The sequence below is a fragment of the Giraffa tippelskirchi genome, chromosome 10 (genome assembly GCF_054371585.1).
Source record: "Giraffa tippelskirchi isolate mGirTip1 chromosome 10, T2T-mGirTip1v1.2.pri, whole genome shotgun sequence".
In the NCBI taxonomy this organism is placed as follows: domain Eukaryota; kingdom Metazoa; phylum Chordata; class Mammalia; order Artiodactyla; family Giraffidae; genus Giraffa; species Giraffa tippelskirchi.
In genome coordinates, this window is record NC_137284.1 from 105,570,779 (window position 1) to 105,587,054 (window position 16,276).

Below are 16,276 nucleotides of genomic sequence, written 5' to 3' on the forward strand. Positions count from 1 at the left end.
ATGTTTCTAAGCAGAAAGTTTCACTGCACATGGTGGATTTGCAGTTTTAGAGGGTCAAAATTTAAGAACTGTTTTGTGAGAAATAAAATTAAATAAGAGAGATTAGTTAGACAGTAATTGGTTGCAGTTACCCAAGTGAGAAATAATTATGTCATGGCCTAGGATAGTGACTTGGAGAAGGGAATGGCAACCCACTTCAGTATGCTTGCCTGGAGAAGCCCATGGACAGAGGAGTCTGGTGGGCTACAGTCCATAGTGATGCAGAGTCAGACATGACTTAGGACAGAAGTGACTTAGGACAGCACAGGATAGTGACAGAGGAGACAAAAGAAGTGAGACAAGTGAGCAAGGTACTTAACATCTTGAGATCCTCATACAGTTTTCTCATTTGTAATGTAGGCTTAGTACATCATCTTGCAGGGGGGGATACGGTAGTCACTCAGTAAATGGTAGCTATTGCTATTATCATTATTATCAGAAGGGCTGACCAAATGATGATAGACAATCAAAGTCTGGGTTAATGATATGTCAAAGGTAGGGCAATTTTAAAAGTTCTTGATGTAGTCATACCTTTGCCTATTTCAGATCCTTCCAGAAGAGCCTGTTTTATTGTTCTTCCTGGCTGTGGTTTAGCCTCAGGTAGCCATGGTCACACTCATGGGACATATATTTGAGACTTAGAAGCCCATGTTTCTCCACTACTTGCTGGCACATTTCTCAGCACATCCATTACCACTGAAGAAAGAAGGATGGGGGACTTCCCTGGTGGTCCAGTGGTTAAGAATCTGCATGCCAATGCAAGGGACACGGGTTTGATCCCTGGTCAGGGAACTAAGATCCCAGGTGTTGCGGGGCAACTGAGCTCATGCGTCACAACTAAGACACAATGCAGCCAAATAAATAAATTTTTTCAAAAAGAAGGGTGAATTGGTGCTAGTGCATCCACTCAGTAAACCACTCATCCACTCACTCATCCGCTCAAACAGTAAACCAACTACATGGCACAGAAAGACAAGAAGTAGAAGAGGGGGAACTAAAAAGTAAAAAAAAAAAAGTAAACTTCTTAAAACTCTCTTTGCCACAACTTAGTATTCTTTTGACAGCTGTCTTACGTCGAATGTCAGTTTCTTTGCAGTTGATCAGCATTCATAATCCTGTGTTTAAATTGAACTTGAACCGTACTTTGCCTCGAGAGCTTATCTGGCTTTTTCGTATCTACCCATCTGGTCTGCTATTACCTTATCCATCAGAGTCAGCAGTCATTTCTGTTTATTCTATCAAGCTTGTCTGACTTTTTATCAATAGTTTCATACCATGCACATAAATAGGATTAACCTTCCACATATGAGCTTAACACAAATAAGTAGACTGTTTCACAGAAGAGAAGGTAGGCAGACCTTAGGACCTGAATTGATTCACAGAGTGAATCACTCTCTCATTTCCATATAAAAGAGAACACTTGACTCAAGGCAATTTGATCTCTGGTTCAAAGAGATCAAATTGCCAACATCCCTTGGATCATCGAAAAAGCAAGAGTTCCAGAAAAACATCTACTTTTGCTTTATTTACTATGCCAAAGCCTTTGACTGTGTGGATCACTACAAACTGTGGAAAATTCTTCAAAAGATGGGAATACCAGACCACCTGACCTGCCTCCTGAGAAATCTATATGCAGGTCAAAAAGCAACAGTTAGAACTGGACATGGAACAACAGACTGGTTCCAAATAGGGAAAGGAGTACGTCAAGGCTGTATATTGTCACCCCGCTTATTTAACTTGTATACAGAATACATCATGTGAAATGTCGGGCTGGATGAAGCACAAGTTGGAATCAAGATTGCTGGGAGAAATATCAGTAATGTCAGGTATGCAGATAACACTACCCTTATGGAAGAAAGTGAAGAGGAACTAAAGAGCCTCTTGATGAAAGTGAAGGAGGAGAGTGAAAAAGTTGGCTTAAAACTCAACATTCAGAAAACTAAGATCATGGCATCTGGTCCTATCACTTCATGGCAAATAGATGGGGAAACAGTGGAAACAATGACAGATTTTATTTTAGGGGTGCCAAAAGCACTGCAGATGGTGATTGTAGCCATGCAATTAAAAGACACTTGCTCTTTGGAAGAAAAGTTATGACCAACCTAGATAGCCTATTAAAAAGCACAGACATTACTTTGCTAACAAAAGTCCGTCTAGTCAAAGCTATGGTTTTTCCATTGGTCATGTATGGATGTGAGAGTTGGACTATAAAGAAAGCTGAGCACCGAAGAATTGATGCTTTTGTACTGTGGTGTTGGAGAAGACTCTTGAGAGTCCCTTGGACTGCAAGGAGATCCAACCAGTCCATCCTAAAGGAGACCAGTCCTGGGTGTTCATTAGAAAGACTGATGCTGAAGCTGAAACTCCAATACTTTGGCCACCTGATGTGAAGAACTGACTCATTTGAAAAGACCCTGATGCTGGGAAAGATTGAAGGCAGGAGGAGAAGGGGACGACAGAGGATGAGACGGTTGGATGGCATCACTGATTTGATGGACATGAGTTTGAGTAAGTTCCGGGAGTTGGTGATGGACAGGGAAGACTGGCATGTTCATGGGGTCCCAAAGAGTTGGACATGACTGAGTGACTGAACTGAACTGAACTGACTCAAGGTGTGGTGGAATGAAATGGCCCACCAGACAGGCTGGAATTATCTGGGAGCACTTCTTGGAAAAGACAGATGTTAAGGAAGGTAGAGAAGGATATAGTAGTTTGGAAAGCTGTTGTTTTTGCTGCCTGAGATATTGAAATTTGGAAAAAAAATTATATCCATAGCAACATTGGTATTAGGACAATGTAAAATAGTCAAGAAGAAGGAAGAAGACTCAGAATAGATAATTGATGTGAGTAGGGCTTTATTTTTGCATTGTTCATCTCTACATTTTTGTCATTTTCTAAAATTGCAATTTTGCTTCCTATTGAAGGGGAGCACAGTTTCTACTGAGCAGAAGTATATCAGAGAACCTAAAAGAAAAAAAGGACCTTCTCCTCCTCTTTAACTCATTACTAATGAGAGTACTAATTATTTTCTGTGTCTGCTCATTTACATAGTCCGGTGATCTTTATGATGCAAAGATTGCACTTGGTCTTGCTGAATCTAATATTTAATTAGATTCATAAAGCTTGAAACAAGTCATTTTTAGTAAACTAGTTTTGAAACAAATCTTGTCGAGAAAAAGATGTCATAATGTGTCATCTTTCTATTTTTAAAATTAACAGGATACATAGTTTTTACTGCTTTGGAGACAGCGTTGTGAGTCCTTTCCCGGCAAACCCCTGCCTTTGTCATTTCTAACAGTCACTGCAATCTTGTGTGAGTGATTCCCATTGGAACTGTTGTCAAAATGTTTGCTTTCCAAGAACCAGCTATTAATAAATTTGCCTCAGGGAAGTGTGGTTTTTGTCATTAACTTTCAGGTTATTTAAGCAGCTATTAGGAAAACAGAATATTCATACACACCTCTCGGAGACATCTGATTCCTCCATATTAAAGGTATATGGTTGGAAGCATGGAGAGCAGTCACCAGGCTCATTGGAGGAAGAATAAAGCTGTTATAAAAATGACTGGTGTTTTTGACATGGTGTCAGGAGGCACCTCTGGGAACTAGATGGATTATTTATTGCACCTGAAAGTTTCTCCAAGTCACATTGTAGGCTACGTCTTAGTCATCATGCATATATCCCTTCTCAGAGGTGTCCTGACATTTAGGAGCTGGGTTTCTTTTCTTTCTGAACCAACATTACTCATAACTGCTGGGCAGAATATGTTCAATGAATTTCCATCTATAAAAGAAAGTAAAAATCCAAAGTGCTGTGCTTGCTGTACCACCTCAAAGTGTCAAAACAAAGCTTCTGGCACATTCTTTTAAAGCACTGGAGAAAGACTTTATAATAGTCTGGGACCAAGAACTTTCAGTCTTGGTGGAAAATGGTTTTGCAATTACAGGCTGTCTGACAATGGGCCTCTGGCAGAGTGGCTACGAGGTGGTGATGGGAGACTGCTCCTGTCTTTCTCTTGCTGTCTTCCATCTTTACCTTCTGCCTGAGCTTCAGAGCAGTTGAAAGAGACCAGAAGAAAGGGAAAGAAGCTGAAAGTCTGAGAAAAGATGTGTTTTTAATTAAAAAAAAAAAGTTCATTACTTACACTCCTTGTAGCCTAGCAGCCATTTGCTTGGGAGGTGACAGAGGTGAGTCTCAGAGACAGTCTCGTCCTCCAAACGTGTATAATCTGGTTGGCAGAGGAAACAAAAATGCATTGAAGAATAAAGAACAGGATGAGATGAGTGCCAAAGGCAGCACTGGGGGCTGGAGTCACTCCAGGAAGAAGGAAGAAGAACTGGATATTCATTCATTCATGTATTTAATTTTCTTAACCAACATTTAAAGAAAGTACCTGCAAAGTGTCCAAGCTGGATGCATGAAATGAAAGAACCTATTCAGAGGTAACATGTATCCAGTGCCTCGCTGTGTACCAGGTGCAGTTTTGAGGGCTTGATATAACATCCTCTCAATTAGTCTTCGGAGAAGGCAATGGCACCCCACTCCAGTACTCTTGCCTGGAAAATCCCATGGATGGAGGAGCCTGGTGGGCTGCAGGCCATGGGGTCGCTAAGGGTCGGACACGACTGAGTGACTTCACTTCACTTTTCACTTTCATGCATTGGAGAAGGAAATGGCAACCCACTCCAGTGTTCTTGCCTGGAAAATCCCAGGGACGGAGGAGCCTGGTGGGCTGCCGTCTATGGGGTCGCGCAGAGTCGGACACGACTGAAGCGACTTAGCAGCAGCAGCAGCAGCAGCAATTAGTCTTCACTATCCTACTATGTGCGAGATGCTACTTTTATTTTCAGAAAAGAAAATGGAAACATTGAGAGGAGAAGTAGTAAGCCTAAAGCTACAAAACCAGGGGCTGCACAAGTTGGGGTTCTACCCCAGGAAATCATTTTCTAAAGTTTTTCCAGTGCTCATAGTTGGGGTAAGGTATAGAAAAGCAAGTTGTTGATAAAAATTCAGCATTCTGAATGCTTTTCTGGTGTCCCTACTCCTATCTCATAAGCATACCCCCACCCCATTTCTTTAAAAACATTTTGAAATAAATAAGGTTTCAAAGAAGCCAAGCTTTCTTTCTGATGTGATGCTCTTTTTAGGACAGACATGGGCCTGAGAAGTGGATGTCAGAGGTAGGAACGGCGCCCACAATTTATAGTTGCTGACAAGTGTGTGTCACTTCAGATGCGGGAGATATCAGCCTCCACAGGCCAGTGTCAAGGCAGAAATGTGGGCAGAGGGAATGGGCTCTGAGGTGAGAATTTGGGTCGCATAGTATCCCCAGGCCAGGTGCCCTGCCAACAGGCAGGAACAGGTGGTTGAATGGGAACTGCGCTCATCAGCGAGGGGACACTGATGAGGGACAACAGCTGGGCTGCGTCTGGGGAACGTGCCTCAAGGCAGGCTGGACTCCACAACCTCTGATATAAACAACTGGAGATTCCCAAGGATGTTTCTTCTGGGGGTCCTCTCATGTCTGAAAGGAACCATGAGCTTTGGGTGGGGAGAGTCAGCTATAAATGCATGCATACATACATACATACATATATATATATATATATATATATATATATTTTTTTTTTTTTTGAGATAAAAATGAGACAGGAGGAGGATCTGGTTTAGTGAGGAGGAGAATGCAGTGCTAATCTTGAAGAAGTGGCAGGACGTCCACGGGGATCCGCACCAAGGGTTGTTGGGAATGCAGGATCAGACCTTAGAAGAGGGGTCATAGTGGGAGGCATGGATTCAGGGATTTAGGACACTGGCATTTCATTAAAAGCAAGAGAGAGTTTAGGAAGAAAAGTGAAGGACCAATACCCACTTTAAGGATTAGGGAGCAGTATTCTCTTTTCTCCCTAATCCTTAAAAAAATATATTTTTTTCTTAACTCTGTTGCAGTAGTTTTAACTGTGGCCCCAAAGGTATGTCCAAATTATAACACATGGAATATGAAAAGGTGACCTTATTTGAAAAAGGGGTTTTACATATATAATTGTGTATCTTGTGATGGAATCACCCTGGATTTAGAGTGGGTCCTACATCCTTCTTGTAAGAAGAGGAGAGAATACCATGTGAGAACAGAGGCAGAGATAAACATCACAAGCTAATTGCTAGTGAATTTGACCATTCTCAGGAATCTAGGTGATTTTATGAAAAGTAAACAAAAATCTTTTTGTATTAGAAATTTGCTTTCTAGATGTAGTCTATGATAAATTAAGTTGAATAAAGGAATTCTTTTGGAGAGTAAGAGTTTAAAAGGGAGGGATAAATTGAAAAAAAAAACCCAACAACAAAAAGCTTATTTACTCCATGAATATAATTGTTGGCACATGGTACTTTTCCAATAAAATTCATTTGGAAATGCATACTTTGTTTGATGAATAAAAATATTTGTGTCATTATTGAAATTTTCTCAAATTAGTATAAAGAGAAGAAATACTTTCATATCATGAACTATGACCTCACCATTGCTAAAGGGAACAAGTAGAGAGTCTATTTAATCCCCAGTCACCTGCACTTGGAAATCTGGTAACTGACTAACCCTCTGGGTTATCCTTAAAAACATTTCTATTCTTTCCATCTTAGTTCATTACTGAGTCTGAGAAGGCCGATTTGACCTTCAAAACAAAAAGCTTAAGGGATTTAGTTATGATTTTTTGCTAAGTTACAAAAACATGCTCAGGCAATTAAAATAATTTTGCCTTGATATTTTACATGCAGATATATTCATATAGAGTATAGAATTTATTTTAGTTCCTTTATGGTTTATGGACTCAAAGAGAGAAGAACCAGTTTTTATCCTTTTAGATCAAATTTTCTTTTCTTCTGGGCTTTTCTGTCAATGAGATGAAAGGCAAATATTATGTGGGTCCACAGAAAGCTACCAAGGCAATGTGCTTGTCACCTTACTCCCAAATTTTAGTGAACTTCCAAGCATGCCTTGGAAGCTTTCTTCTCCTCAGTGAAACTTGTATTATCATAAAAACATCTTATGTAACCTGAACAAATATTAGCTAAAATATAGAGCCAAACTTTAGTGTAGAATTTAAGTCAGGCAAGGAGCTCATGTCAAATTGAAGGTTTATATAGAAAGTGAGAAAAGCTGCTGCTAAGTTGCTTCAGTCGTGTCCGACTCTGTGCGACCCCATAGACAGCAGCCCACCAGGCTCGGCCATCCCTGCGATTCTCCAGGCAAGAATACTGGAGTGGGTTGCCAGTTCCTTCTCCAGTGCTTGAAAGGGAAAGGTGAAAGTGAAGTCGCTCAGTCGTGTCCGACTCTTAGCGACCCCATGGACTGCAGCCTACCAGGCTCCTCCGTCCATGGGATTTTCCAGGCAAGAGTACTGGAGTGGGGTGCCATTGCCTTCTCCAATGAGAAAAGCACTGCTACCAAAATAGTGTATTTGGGAGTATCTCATTCCATCCCTGTTTACAGCAGTAGTTCCTGCTCACCTGTGTGGCCTTGCTAAAGGATGGTGCCAATCATTTGATTGGTATCTGTTTTATCACCTGTTGAATTATACTCCTCATCAGCTGGCTGGCTCAATGCTCTCCCAAGCTGTGAATCACAGAGTGGTCTGTGTGGGGAGTGGTGACAACCTTTACATGTCTAAGCAGCTGCTTATAGCCACCCCATAGTGGTTTACATGGTAGGAAGTGGGATTTGTGCTGAATAATCCAGGCTATACTTTGAAATGGTTTACTTTGATGTTGTTGGTTGTTTTTTTCTTTCATTTTGTTTTTTTAATATTCATTAATCATTTTTCTTATTTTTTATTGGAGTATATACTTGCTTTAAAATGTTGTGTTAGTTTCTGCTGTACAGCAAAGTGAATCAGCTGTATGTATACCTGTGTGTGTGTGTGCTAAGTTGTTTCAGTCATGTCCAACTCTTTGCAATCCTATGGACTGTAGCAGGCCAAGCTCCTCTGACCCCACTGTCTCCTGGAGTTTCCTCAAACTCATGTCCATTGAGTCAGTGATGCTATCCAGTTGAAAAGCACCTCATCCTCTGTCACTCCCTTCTCCTCCTGCCTTCAGTCTTTCCCAGCAACAGGGTCCTTTCCAATGACTCAGTTCTTCACATCAAGTGGCCAAAGTATTGGAGCTTCAGTTTCAACATCAGTCATTCTAATGAAGATTCTCCGTTAGAAATAGGTTCTCATTAGTTGCCTATTTTATACGTAGTAGTCATGGTGGGCTGCCGTCTGTGGGGTTGCACGGAGTCAGACATGACTGAAGCGACTTAGCAGCAGCAGCAGCAGTCATAGTATATATGTCAATCCCAATCTCTCAAGTCATCCCATGCCCCATTTCTCCCCTCACCGTGGTGTCCACACATTTGTTCTTCTCTACATATATGTCTCTATGTTTGCCTTGCAAGCAGGTTCATCTGTGCCATTATTCTAGATTCTACATATATGTGTTAATATACACTACTTGTTTTTCTGACTTACTTCACTCTCTGTGAAACTCTGCAGGTCGATCCATATCTCTACAAATGACTGAACTTCATTCTTTTTATGGCTAAGTAATATTCCATTGTATATATGTACCACATCTTTATCCATTCATCTATTGATGGACATTTAGGAAATGGTTTGCTTTTATAGTCAAGGATTTTCTGTTAGTTCATTTTTTGAAAAATAAAGTAAGTGAATTTTCCATTTAACAGAAATGTATTGAGTTTCCTCTTATGTCCTGTTAGCATCTGCATGCTGTGCAACTTTTTAATTTCATGGCTGCAGTCACCATCTGCAGTGATTTTGGAGCCCAGAAAAATAAAGTCAGCAACTGTTTCCCCATCTATTTGCCATGAAGTGATGGGACCGGATGCCATGTTCTTAGTTTTCTGAATGTTGAGCTTTAAGCCAACTTTTTCACTCTCCTCTTTCACTTTCATCAAGAGGCTCTTTAGTTCTTTGCTTTCTGCCATAAGAGTGGTGTCATCTGCATATCTGAGGTTATTGATATTTCTCCCGGCAATCTTGATTCCAGCTTGTGCTTCATCCAGCCCAGCATTTCTCATGATGTACTCTGCATATAAGTTAAATAAGCAGGGTGACAATATACAGCCTTGACATACTCCTTTTCCTATTTGGAACCAGTCTGTTGTTCCATGTCCAGTTCTAACTGTTGCTTCCTGACCTGCATACAGGTTTCTCAAGAGGCAGGTCAGGTGGTCTGGTATTCCCATCTCTTTCAGAATTTTCCACAGTTTATTGTGATCCACACAGTCAAAGGCTTTGGCATAGTCAATAAAGCAGAAATAGATGTTTTTCTGGAACTCTCTTGCTTTTTCGATGATCCAGCGGATGTTGGCAATTTGATCTTTGGTTCCTCTGCCTTTTCTAAAACCAGCTTGAACATCTGGAAGTTCACAATTCACGTATTGCTGAAGCCTGGCTTGGAGAATTTTGAGCATTACTTTACTAGCGTGTGAGATGAGTGCAATTGTGTGGTAGTTTGAGCATTGTTTGGCATTGCCTTTCTTTGGGATTAGAATGAAAACTGACCTTTTCCAGTCCTGTGGCCACTGCTGAGTTTTCCATATTTGCTGGCATATTGAGTGCAGCACTTTCACAGTATCATCTTTCAGGATTTGAAATAGCTCAACTGGAATTCTATCACCTTCACTAGCTTTGTTCATAGTGATGCTTCCTAAGGCCCACTTGACTTCACATTCCAGGATGTCTGGATCTAGGTGAATGATCACACCATCGTGATTGTCTGGGTCGTGAAGAATTTTTTTGTGCAATTCTGTGTATTCTTGCCACCTCTTCTTAATATCTTCTGCTTCTGTTAGGTCCCTACCATTTCTGTCGTTTATTGAGCCCATCTTTGCATGAAATGTTCCCTTGGTATCTCTAATTTTCTTGAAAAGTCTCTAGTCTTTTCCATTCTATTGTTTTCCTCTATTTCTTTGCATTGATTGCTGAGGAAGGCTTTCTTATCTCTCCTTCCTATTCTTTGGAACTCTGCATTCAAATGGGTATATCTTTCCTTTTCTCCTTTGCTTTTCGCTTCCCTTCTTTTCACAGCTATTTGTAAGGCCTCCTCAGACAGCCAGTTTGCTTTTTTTCATTTCTTTTTCTTGAGGATGATCTTGATCCTTGTCTCCTGTACAATGTCACGAACCTCCATCCATAGTTCATCAAGTATTCTGTCTATCAGATCTAGTCCTTTAAATCTATTTCTCACTTCTACTGTATAGTCATAAGGGATTTGATTTAGGTCATACCTGAATGGTATAGTGGTTTTCTCCACTTTCTTCAATTTCAGTCTGAGTTTGGCAATAAGGAGTTCATGATCTAAGCCACAGTCAGCTCCTGGTCTTGTTTTTGCTGCCTGTATAGAGCTTCTCCATCTTTGACTGCAAAGGATATAATCAATCTGATTTCAGAGTAATCTGACGCTTACTCCTTGGAAGGAAAGTTATGACCAACCTAGATAGCATATTAAAAAGCAGAGACATTACTTTGCCAACAAAGGTCCGTCTAGTCAAGGCTATGGTTTTTCCAGTGGTCGTGTATGGATGTGATAGTTGGACTATAAAGCAAGCTGAGTGCCGAAGAATTGATGCTTTTGAACTGTGGTGTTGGAGAAGACTCTTGAGAGTCCCTTGGACTGCGAGGAGATCCAACTAGTCCATCCTAAAGGAGATCTGCCCTGAGTGTTCATTGGAAGGACTGATGTTGAAGCTGAAACTCCAATACTTTGGCCACCTCATGCGAAGAGCTGACTCATTGGAAAAAACCCTGATGCTGGGAAAGATTGAAGGCAGGAGGAGAAGGGGACGACAGAGGATGAGATGGCTGGATGGCATCACCGACTCGATGGACATGGGTTTGGGTGGACTCAGGGAGTTGGTGATGGACAAGGAGGCCTGGTGTGCTGCGGTTCATTGGGTCGCAAAGTTTCTGACACGACTGTGCAACTGAACTGAACTGTGCAACTAGTACTGAGGGGTGCAAAAGGTTACAGTGATGAATTAAAATACCTTGTTTTCAAGGGGCAAGAAAATAAGACAGATATACTAGGTCCTTAGGAGTGATTCATTTAATGTGCTAAGTATAGAGGGACTTTGTTGCCAACAAAGGTCCGTCTAGTCAAAGCTATCATTTTTTCAGTAGTCATGTATGGATGTGAGAGTTGGACTATAAAGAAAACTGAGTGCTGAGGAATTGATGCTTTCGAACTGTGGTGTTGGAGAAGACTTTTGAGAGTCCCTTGGACTGTAAGGAAATCCAGCCAGCCAATCCTAAAGGAAATAAACCCTCAGTATTCATTGGAAAGACTGATGCTGAAGCTGAAGCTCCAATACTCTTGTCACCTGATACAAAGAGCCAACACACTGGAAAAGACCCTTATGCTGGGAAAGATTGAAGGCAGGAGGAGAAGGGCCAACAGACGTTGAGATCACTGACTCAATGGATATGAATTTGAGCAAACTCTGAGAGCTGGTGGAAGTTCAGAGTAACCTGGCGTGCCACAGTCCATGGGGTCACAAAGAATCGGGCACAACTTTAGTGCCTGAACACTGGAGCTTCCCTGTTGGCCCAGTGGTAAAGAATTCACCTGTCAATTCAGGAGACATGAGTTTGATCCCTGATCCAGGAAGATCCCTCCATGTGGTGGAGCAACTAAAGCTATGTGCCACAACTCTCAAGCTCATGTTCTAGAGCCCGGGAGCAGCAACTATTAAACCTACGAGCCCTAGAGCTCTTTTCTGCAACAAGAGAAGCCACCACAAAGAGAAATCTGCATATCACAACTAGAGAACAGCCCCCGCTGCTGCAACTAGAGAAAAGCCTTCACAGTAGTGAAGACCCAGCACAGCCAAAAATAATATTTAAAAAATGGCATAAAGTAAAAGTATGGGGGTGGGATTTTTTTGGATAAATCGTTAGCTAGTCCAAAAGCGTGGGGAACGTGTACAACATTAGTAGACAGTTTGATTGCTTGAGACGAGATTATGGAAGGCCTCGGATGACAAGCTAAGAGATTTATACAATACAGGTGATGGTCATTGGAGATCTATGGTGGATATTGGAGGAAAAGAACAACAGGAGCAAAGTTTATGGGGAAAGTCTAATTTTACCTAATTATAATTAATGCAGGGATTAGAAAGAAAGAAACTGGTGATGTAAAGTCTTATTTGCAAGGATCTGATGCCAGGATCCTGAGAATTCGTAACCAAAAGTGGTAGTTAGGTCTGGAAGGGATAAAGCAGAGAGAGGTTGTGGTGAAGTAATGATGAGACTCAGGGTCTAAATATCTGTATATCACAGAATAGAGAAGACAAAGATAAGTTCTCTAGAAGTCTACATGAAAGAACTACTAGACGTAGGTAATACAAATATAGGAACTAATGCAAGATAGGAATCTGTGTTTGATAGGCCAGTGGAGTGTTTGATTGGAAATTTATGACAAGTAGTTAATGCTAGTAATGATGGGCTGTTCCTCAGGAAAGGCACTGGGGCTGAGGAAGCAGAATTAAGAGTGATGGAACTGGGCTATGATTTATCTGGTAGGAGTTGGAATGAGGAATGCCAAGATTTTAGAAGAGCAGTTTGGAGGAGGTGAAAAGTAATGATATGAATGTCACAGAGGAAGATGTAATACCACCTGTAACAAACCAGACCTGGAGGGTGAAGAAATAAAGGTTAATGATGCTCTGAAGAAATAAAGGTTAATGGTGCATGTCATGCTCATGGGCTGGTGGTGTCATAATGAGACAGAAAAAAATCATGACTGAGATGTCGAGAATTTGGGGGTGGGGACATGCTATTATTGGGTTAGGGAATGGTGAGAGTAATGATTTTTGTTTGTACATTTAATAAGATGCTTGAAGGAGAGTTAACATGCTGTTTCTAACAAACTGCCAGAGATTTCTAAGAGTGGAATCAGATTACAGACTTGGGACAGTTGCAATGAATGAGGAACTGACCAGTTGAATGAAAACAGAAGAGATAGGAACATAAATCTGAAGTTAGAGGTAAAACAAATAATGAAGGATCTCTTGGATTTTATCGAAAGATTGTTGCTTATAACTGTAGGAGATGGAAGGAAATAGAGCAATTCTGGAAAGATGGTTTCAAATAGAAGTTAGTAATGACATTAAAAATGTGGATGAATTAAAGGAGATGAAAATTGTAAAGTCATTGGAATTAGGTTTGGGTGGTGGAGTTCAGGGTTTCATTGGAACATGAAGGAAGGGAGGGGCCCTGTGCTTACACAGCATTCATTTTCATTTGGTGAGGCTGCAGTTATGTTAACTGTGAGTCCTTTTCCTCTGGGGTTTAAAGTTTTTCTCTAATCTTTCTCTATTAAATCTCTAAGCTTTGTTCTTCCAGAATCTTTACTTCTTTCATATAGCCAACTTCAGAATGTTCTAAATATAATAGTTCTAGAAGCCCACTTCTATCTTCAAATTTGACTCTGACACAATGAATAAGACCTGGGTTAAAATCTGAGGAATTCCTCTAAGTTACCTAGACTTCAAGAATTCCCATTCTGAAATCAGTAATTTAAATGCCTTCTCCTACATCATTAGCAATACTTTCTTGGCTCAATCTGTCCTTTCAATATAATTTAAGTCTGAAATCTGACCCTGTTATTTATATTTTAGTTTTGAGGATGCAAGAAGATTGGGCAAGTTAGGAGACTGGTAGGTAAATAAGTGTTAGTCACTCAGTTGTTTCCAACTCTTTGCGACCCCATGGACTGTAGTCTGCCAGGCTCCTCCTCTGTCCATGGGATTTCCCAGGTAAGAATACTGGAGTGGGTTGCCATTCCCTGCTCCAGGGGATCTTCCCAACCCAGGGACTGAACCCAGGTCTCCTGCATTGCAGGCAGATTCTTTACCATCTGAGCCACTGCAGCTAATGTAGGAGACTGGTAGGTCCTCATGAAATACTAATAGCCTGGAGAGGTCTCTGACAACTGGAAGTGCAAAATCCTCAACTTATGAAAAAGTTTTGTTCCTAAAGCTCCTTTTTCCTTTGGTTGGGAGTGCACATTTGCTCTTCAACTCACTGCCAGAGCCATAAACAATGGACAAGTTCTTGCAAAGGCCTCAAGTTGTATAACATGTAACCTCATTGTCGAATCCAATCTCCATTTCTAATCTTAGTCTAAAAGAGATTACCCAAGATGCTAATATGCACTGTCTTTCCACCCCTCCACAATTCTCGGTCCGTCTTCTGCCCACTACATTTAGAGTTGTAGGCAGACAGTCTTTTGAAAACATGGTGGTGGGCTTAGTCATAGACCCTAGTGCTCCAGAATGCAGGAGAGCATTGGAGGAATACTGAGGGCAGCACTGGAGCTTTTATCAGGGCCTTGAAGCCCTTAGAAAGGACTATGAAGAATGGAATGCTTGGAATTAACCAAAAGGGGGACCTAGCAACGTTGGGTCAGAGGGCAAGGATGCAAAGAGGAAATCAAGCTCTTCTAGTGACATGAGAGGGTAAAGAAGTGGAGCCCTAACTGTTTTTTGAGTCTTTTGCCCTTTATTTTAATTTTCATTTAATTCTTATGACAACCCTGAGGAGTGGGTAGGTCTTCTGCCCATTTTACAGATAAGCTAGTTGTGGTTCAGCAAATTAAGGAAGTTGTCAGTCTCACTGCAGGCAAGCTGACACAGCTAGGATTTAAACCACTTCTGCTTGATTCAGATTCCTTCTGCCTTACCACAGTGCCCAGAAAGACTGGAGGAGAAAGTGTTTAGATGCTATTCTGTGGTTGTATTTGAAAATCCAGGACCATGTGTTGTATTTCTTTGATTTCTTTTCCCCATTTGTTTCTTGTCTGTGATGTGTTCCTTTGGTAGACACACTCCTGCCCATCCCAGGAGACAGCTGCAGTCTGTTTACAGCCAAAGGAGAAAGAGTTTCGACATCTCTGGATGAGCTGTGTGTGTCTCTTCACTACATTCTTTCTGTCTGGAGGCAGGCAGAGCGCAGCTGTGGCTGTTAGGCCAAGAGTACAGCTGTAGTCAGCCACCAGTTGACACCACAGCACATGGTGTCATGGTCCCATTACTCTAGAGTGTCCTACTCAAGCTGCTGCATGATTGACATTTGCCGGGACCACAGTTGTGGGAAGAATTCTGTGTACTTTGTAGGAACAATGTCACTATGCTTCATGCTCCATTTGCCTCATGTTCTCATAAAATTACCTTACATCCAAGCTTGTTTGCATAAAGCTACACTACTGGTCACCTTACCCATGTACTACTCTTGAGGAATTCTGGTGATCAATTGACTTTGTAGGTTGTTATTGCCTATGAGATCTTTGACCAAAACTATGTTTCACCCTGATTTTAATGCGGCTAAGTTAAATATTGGGGCTTCCCTGGTGACTCAGATGGTAAAGCATCTGCCTGCAATGTGGGAGACCCGGGTTCAATCCCTGGGTCGAGAAGATCCCCTGGAGAAGGAAATGGCAACCCACTCCAGTATTCTTGCCTGGACAATTCCATGGACAGAGGAGCCTGGTGGGCTACAGTCAATGAGATCGAAAAGAGTTGGACATGACTGAGAGACTAACACTTTCACTTTCAAGTGAAATATGATATATATTTTGTTCAACTCGCATGTTAAGTATAGAAAAAAGGACCACAAGGATAATACATCATTAATACAGTTGGTGGTGATGGCTGATCAATTATTACCTTGAGAAAAACAAACTCACTGACAACAACCAAGAATAGCAAATGTAAATTGTTCTTACTTAAGTGTCTTTATTAGGCCTCTTCTTCTTCTTCTTTTTTTTTATAGCTTAAAATGATGAAATGAAACTAACAGAAAGTATTTCCTTTTTTTCTATTTTTCAGAAAAAACCACTGTCTGCAATAATAAAGGAAGTCTGTGATGGGTAAGTGTTACTCAGGATTTATCCAGGGAGCTCCAGTCAACATATTGAAAGGCAAATAAAATATTCTTGTGCAATTTTTAAATATTACTCATTAAGTCACTACTTGACCTGCCTAAAGACACCAAGAATTACTGTGTGATATATCCGCGTCTTTTCTACCAAAACATTCTCTCTGTTTCTCAAAGAGTGGGAAGTGTGGAAGTCCTGATATGTGGACATTGGGATTGATCTTATTTACTTTGAAAAGATGTGGTTCATTCATCCTATTCAGCAGGAAGCAGTCTAAGTTCCCGAAGTTAAGTACACACTT

The 16,276-nt window shown here is 41.0% G+C and overlaps 1 protein-coding gene across 7 annotated transcripts in view; it reads left to right on the top strand.

Moving 5' to 3' along the window:
* ELMO1 (engulfment and cell motility 1) overlaps positions 1–16,276 on the top strand; it is a 583,742-nt gene that overhangs the window by 125,545 nt on the left and 441,921 nt on the right. For all 7 annotated transcript variants that reach the window (XM_081534200.1, XM_081534196.1, XM_081534197.1 and 4 more), the window contains exon 3: positions 15,926–15,966. Coding sequence is in view for 4 of the 7 variants with exons in the window: in XM_081534196.1 (XP_081390322.1) it covers positions 15,926–15,966 (41 nt within the window). In the remaining 3 variants the exon portion in view is untranslated. The remainder of the gene's footprint in view (positions 1–15,925; positions 15,967–16,276) is intronic.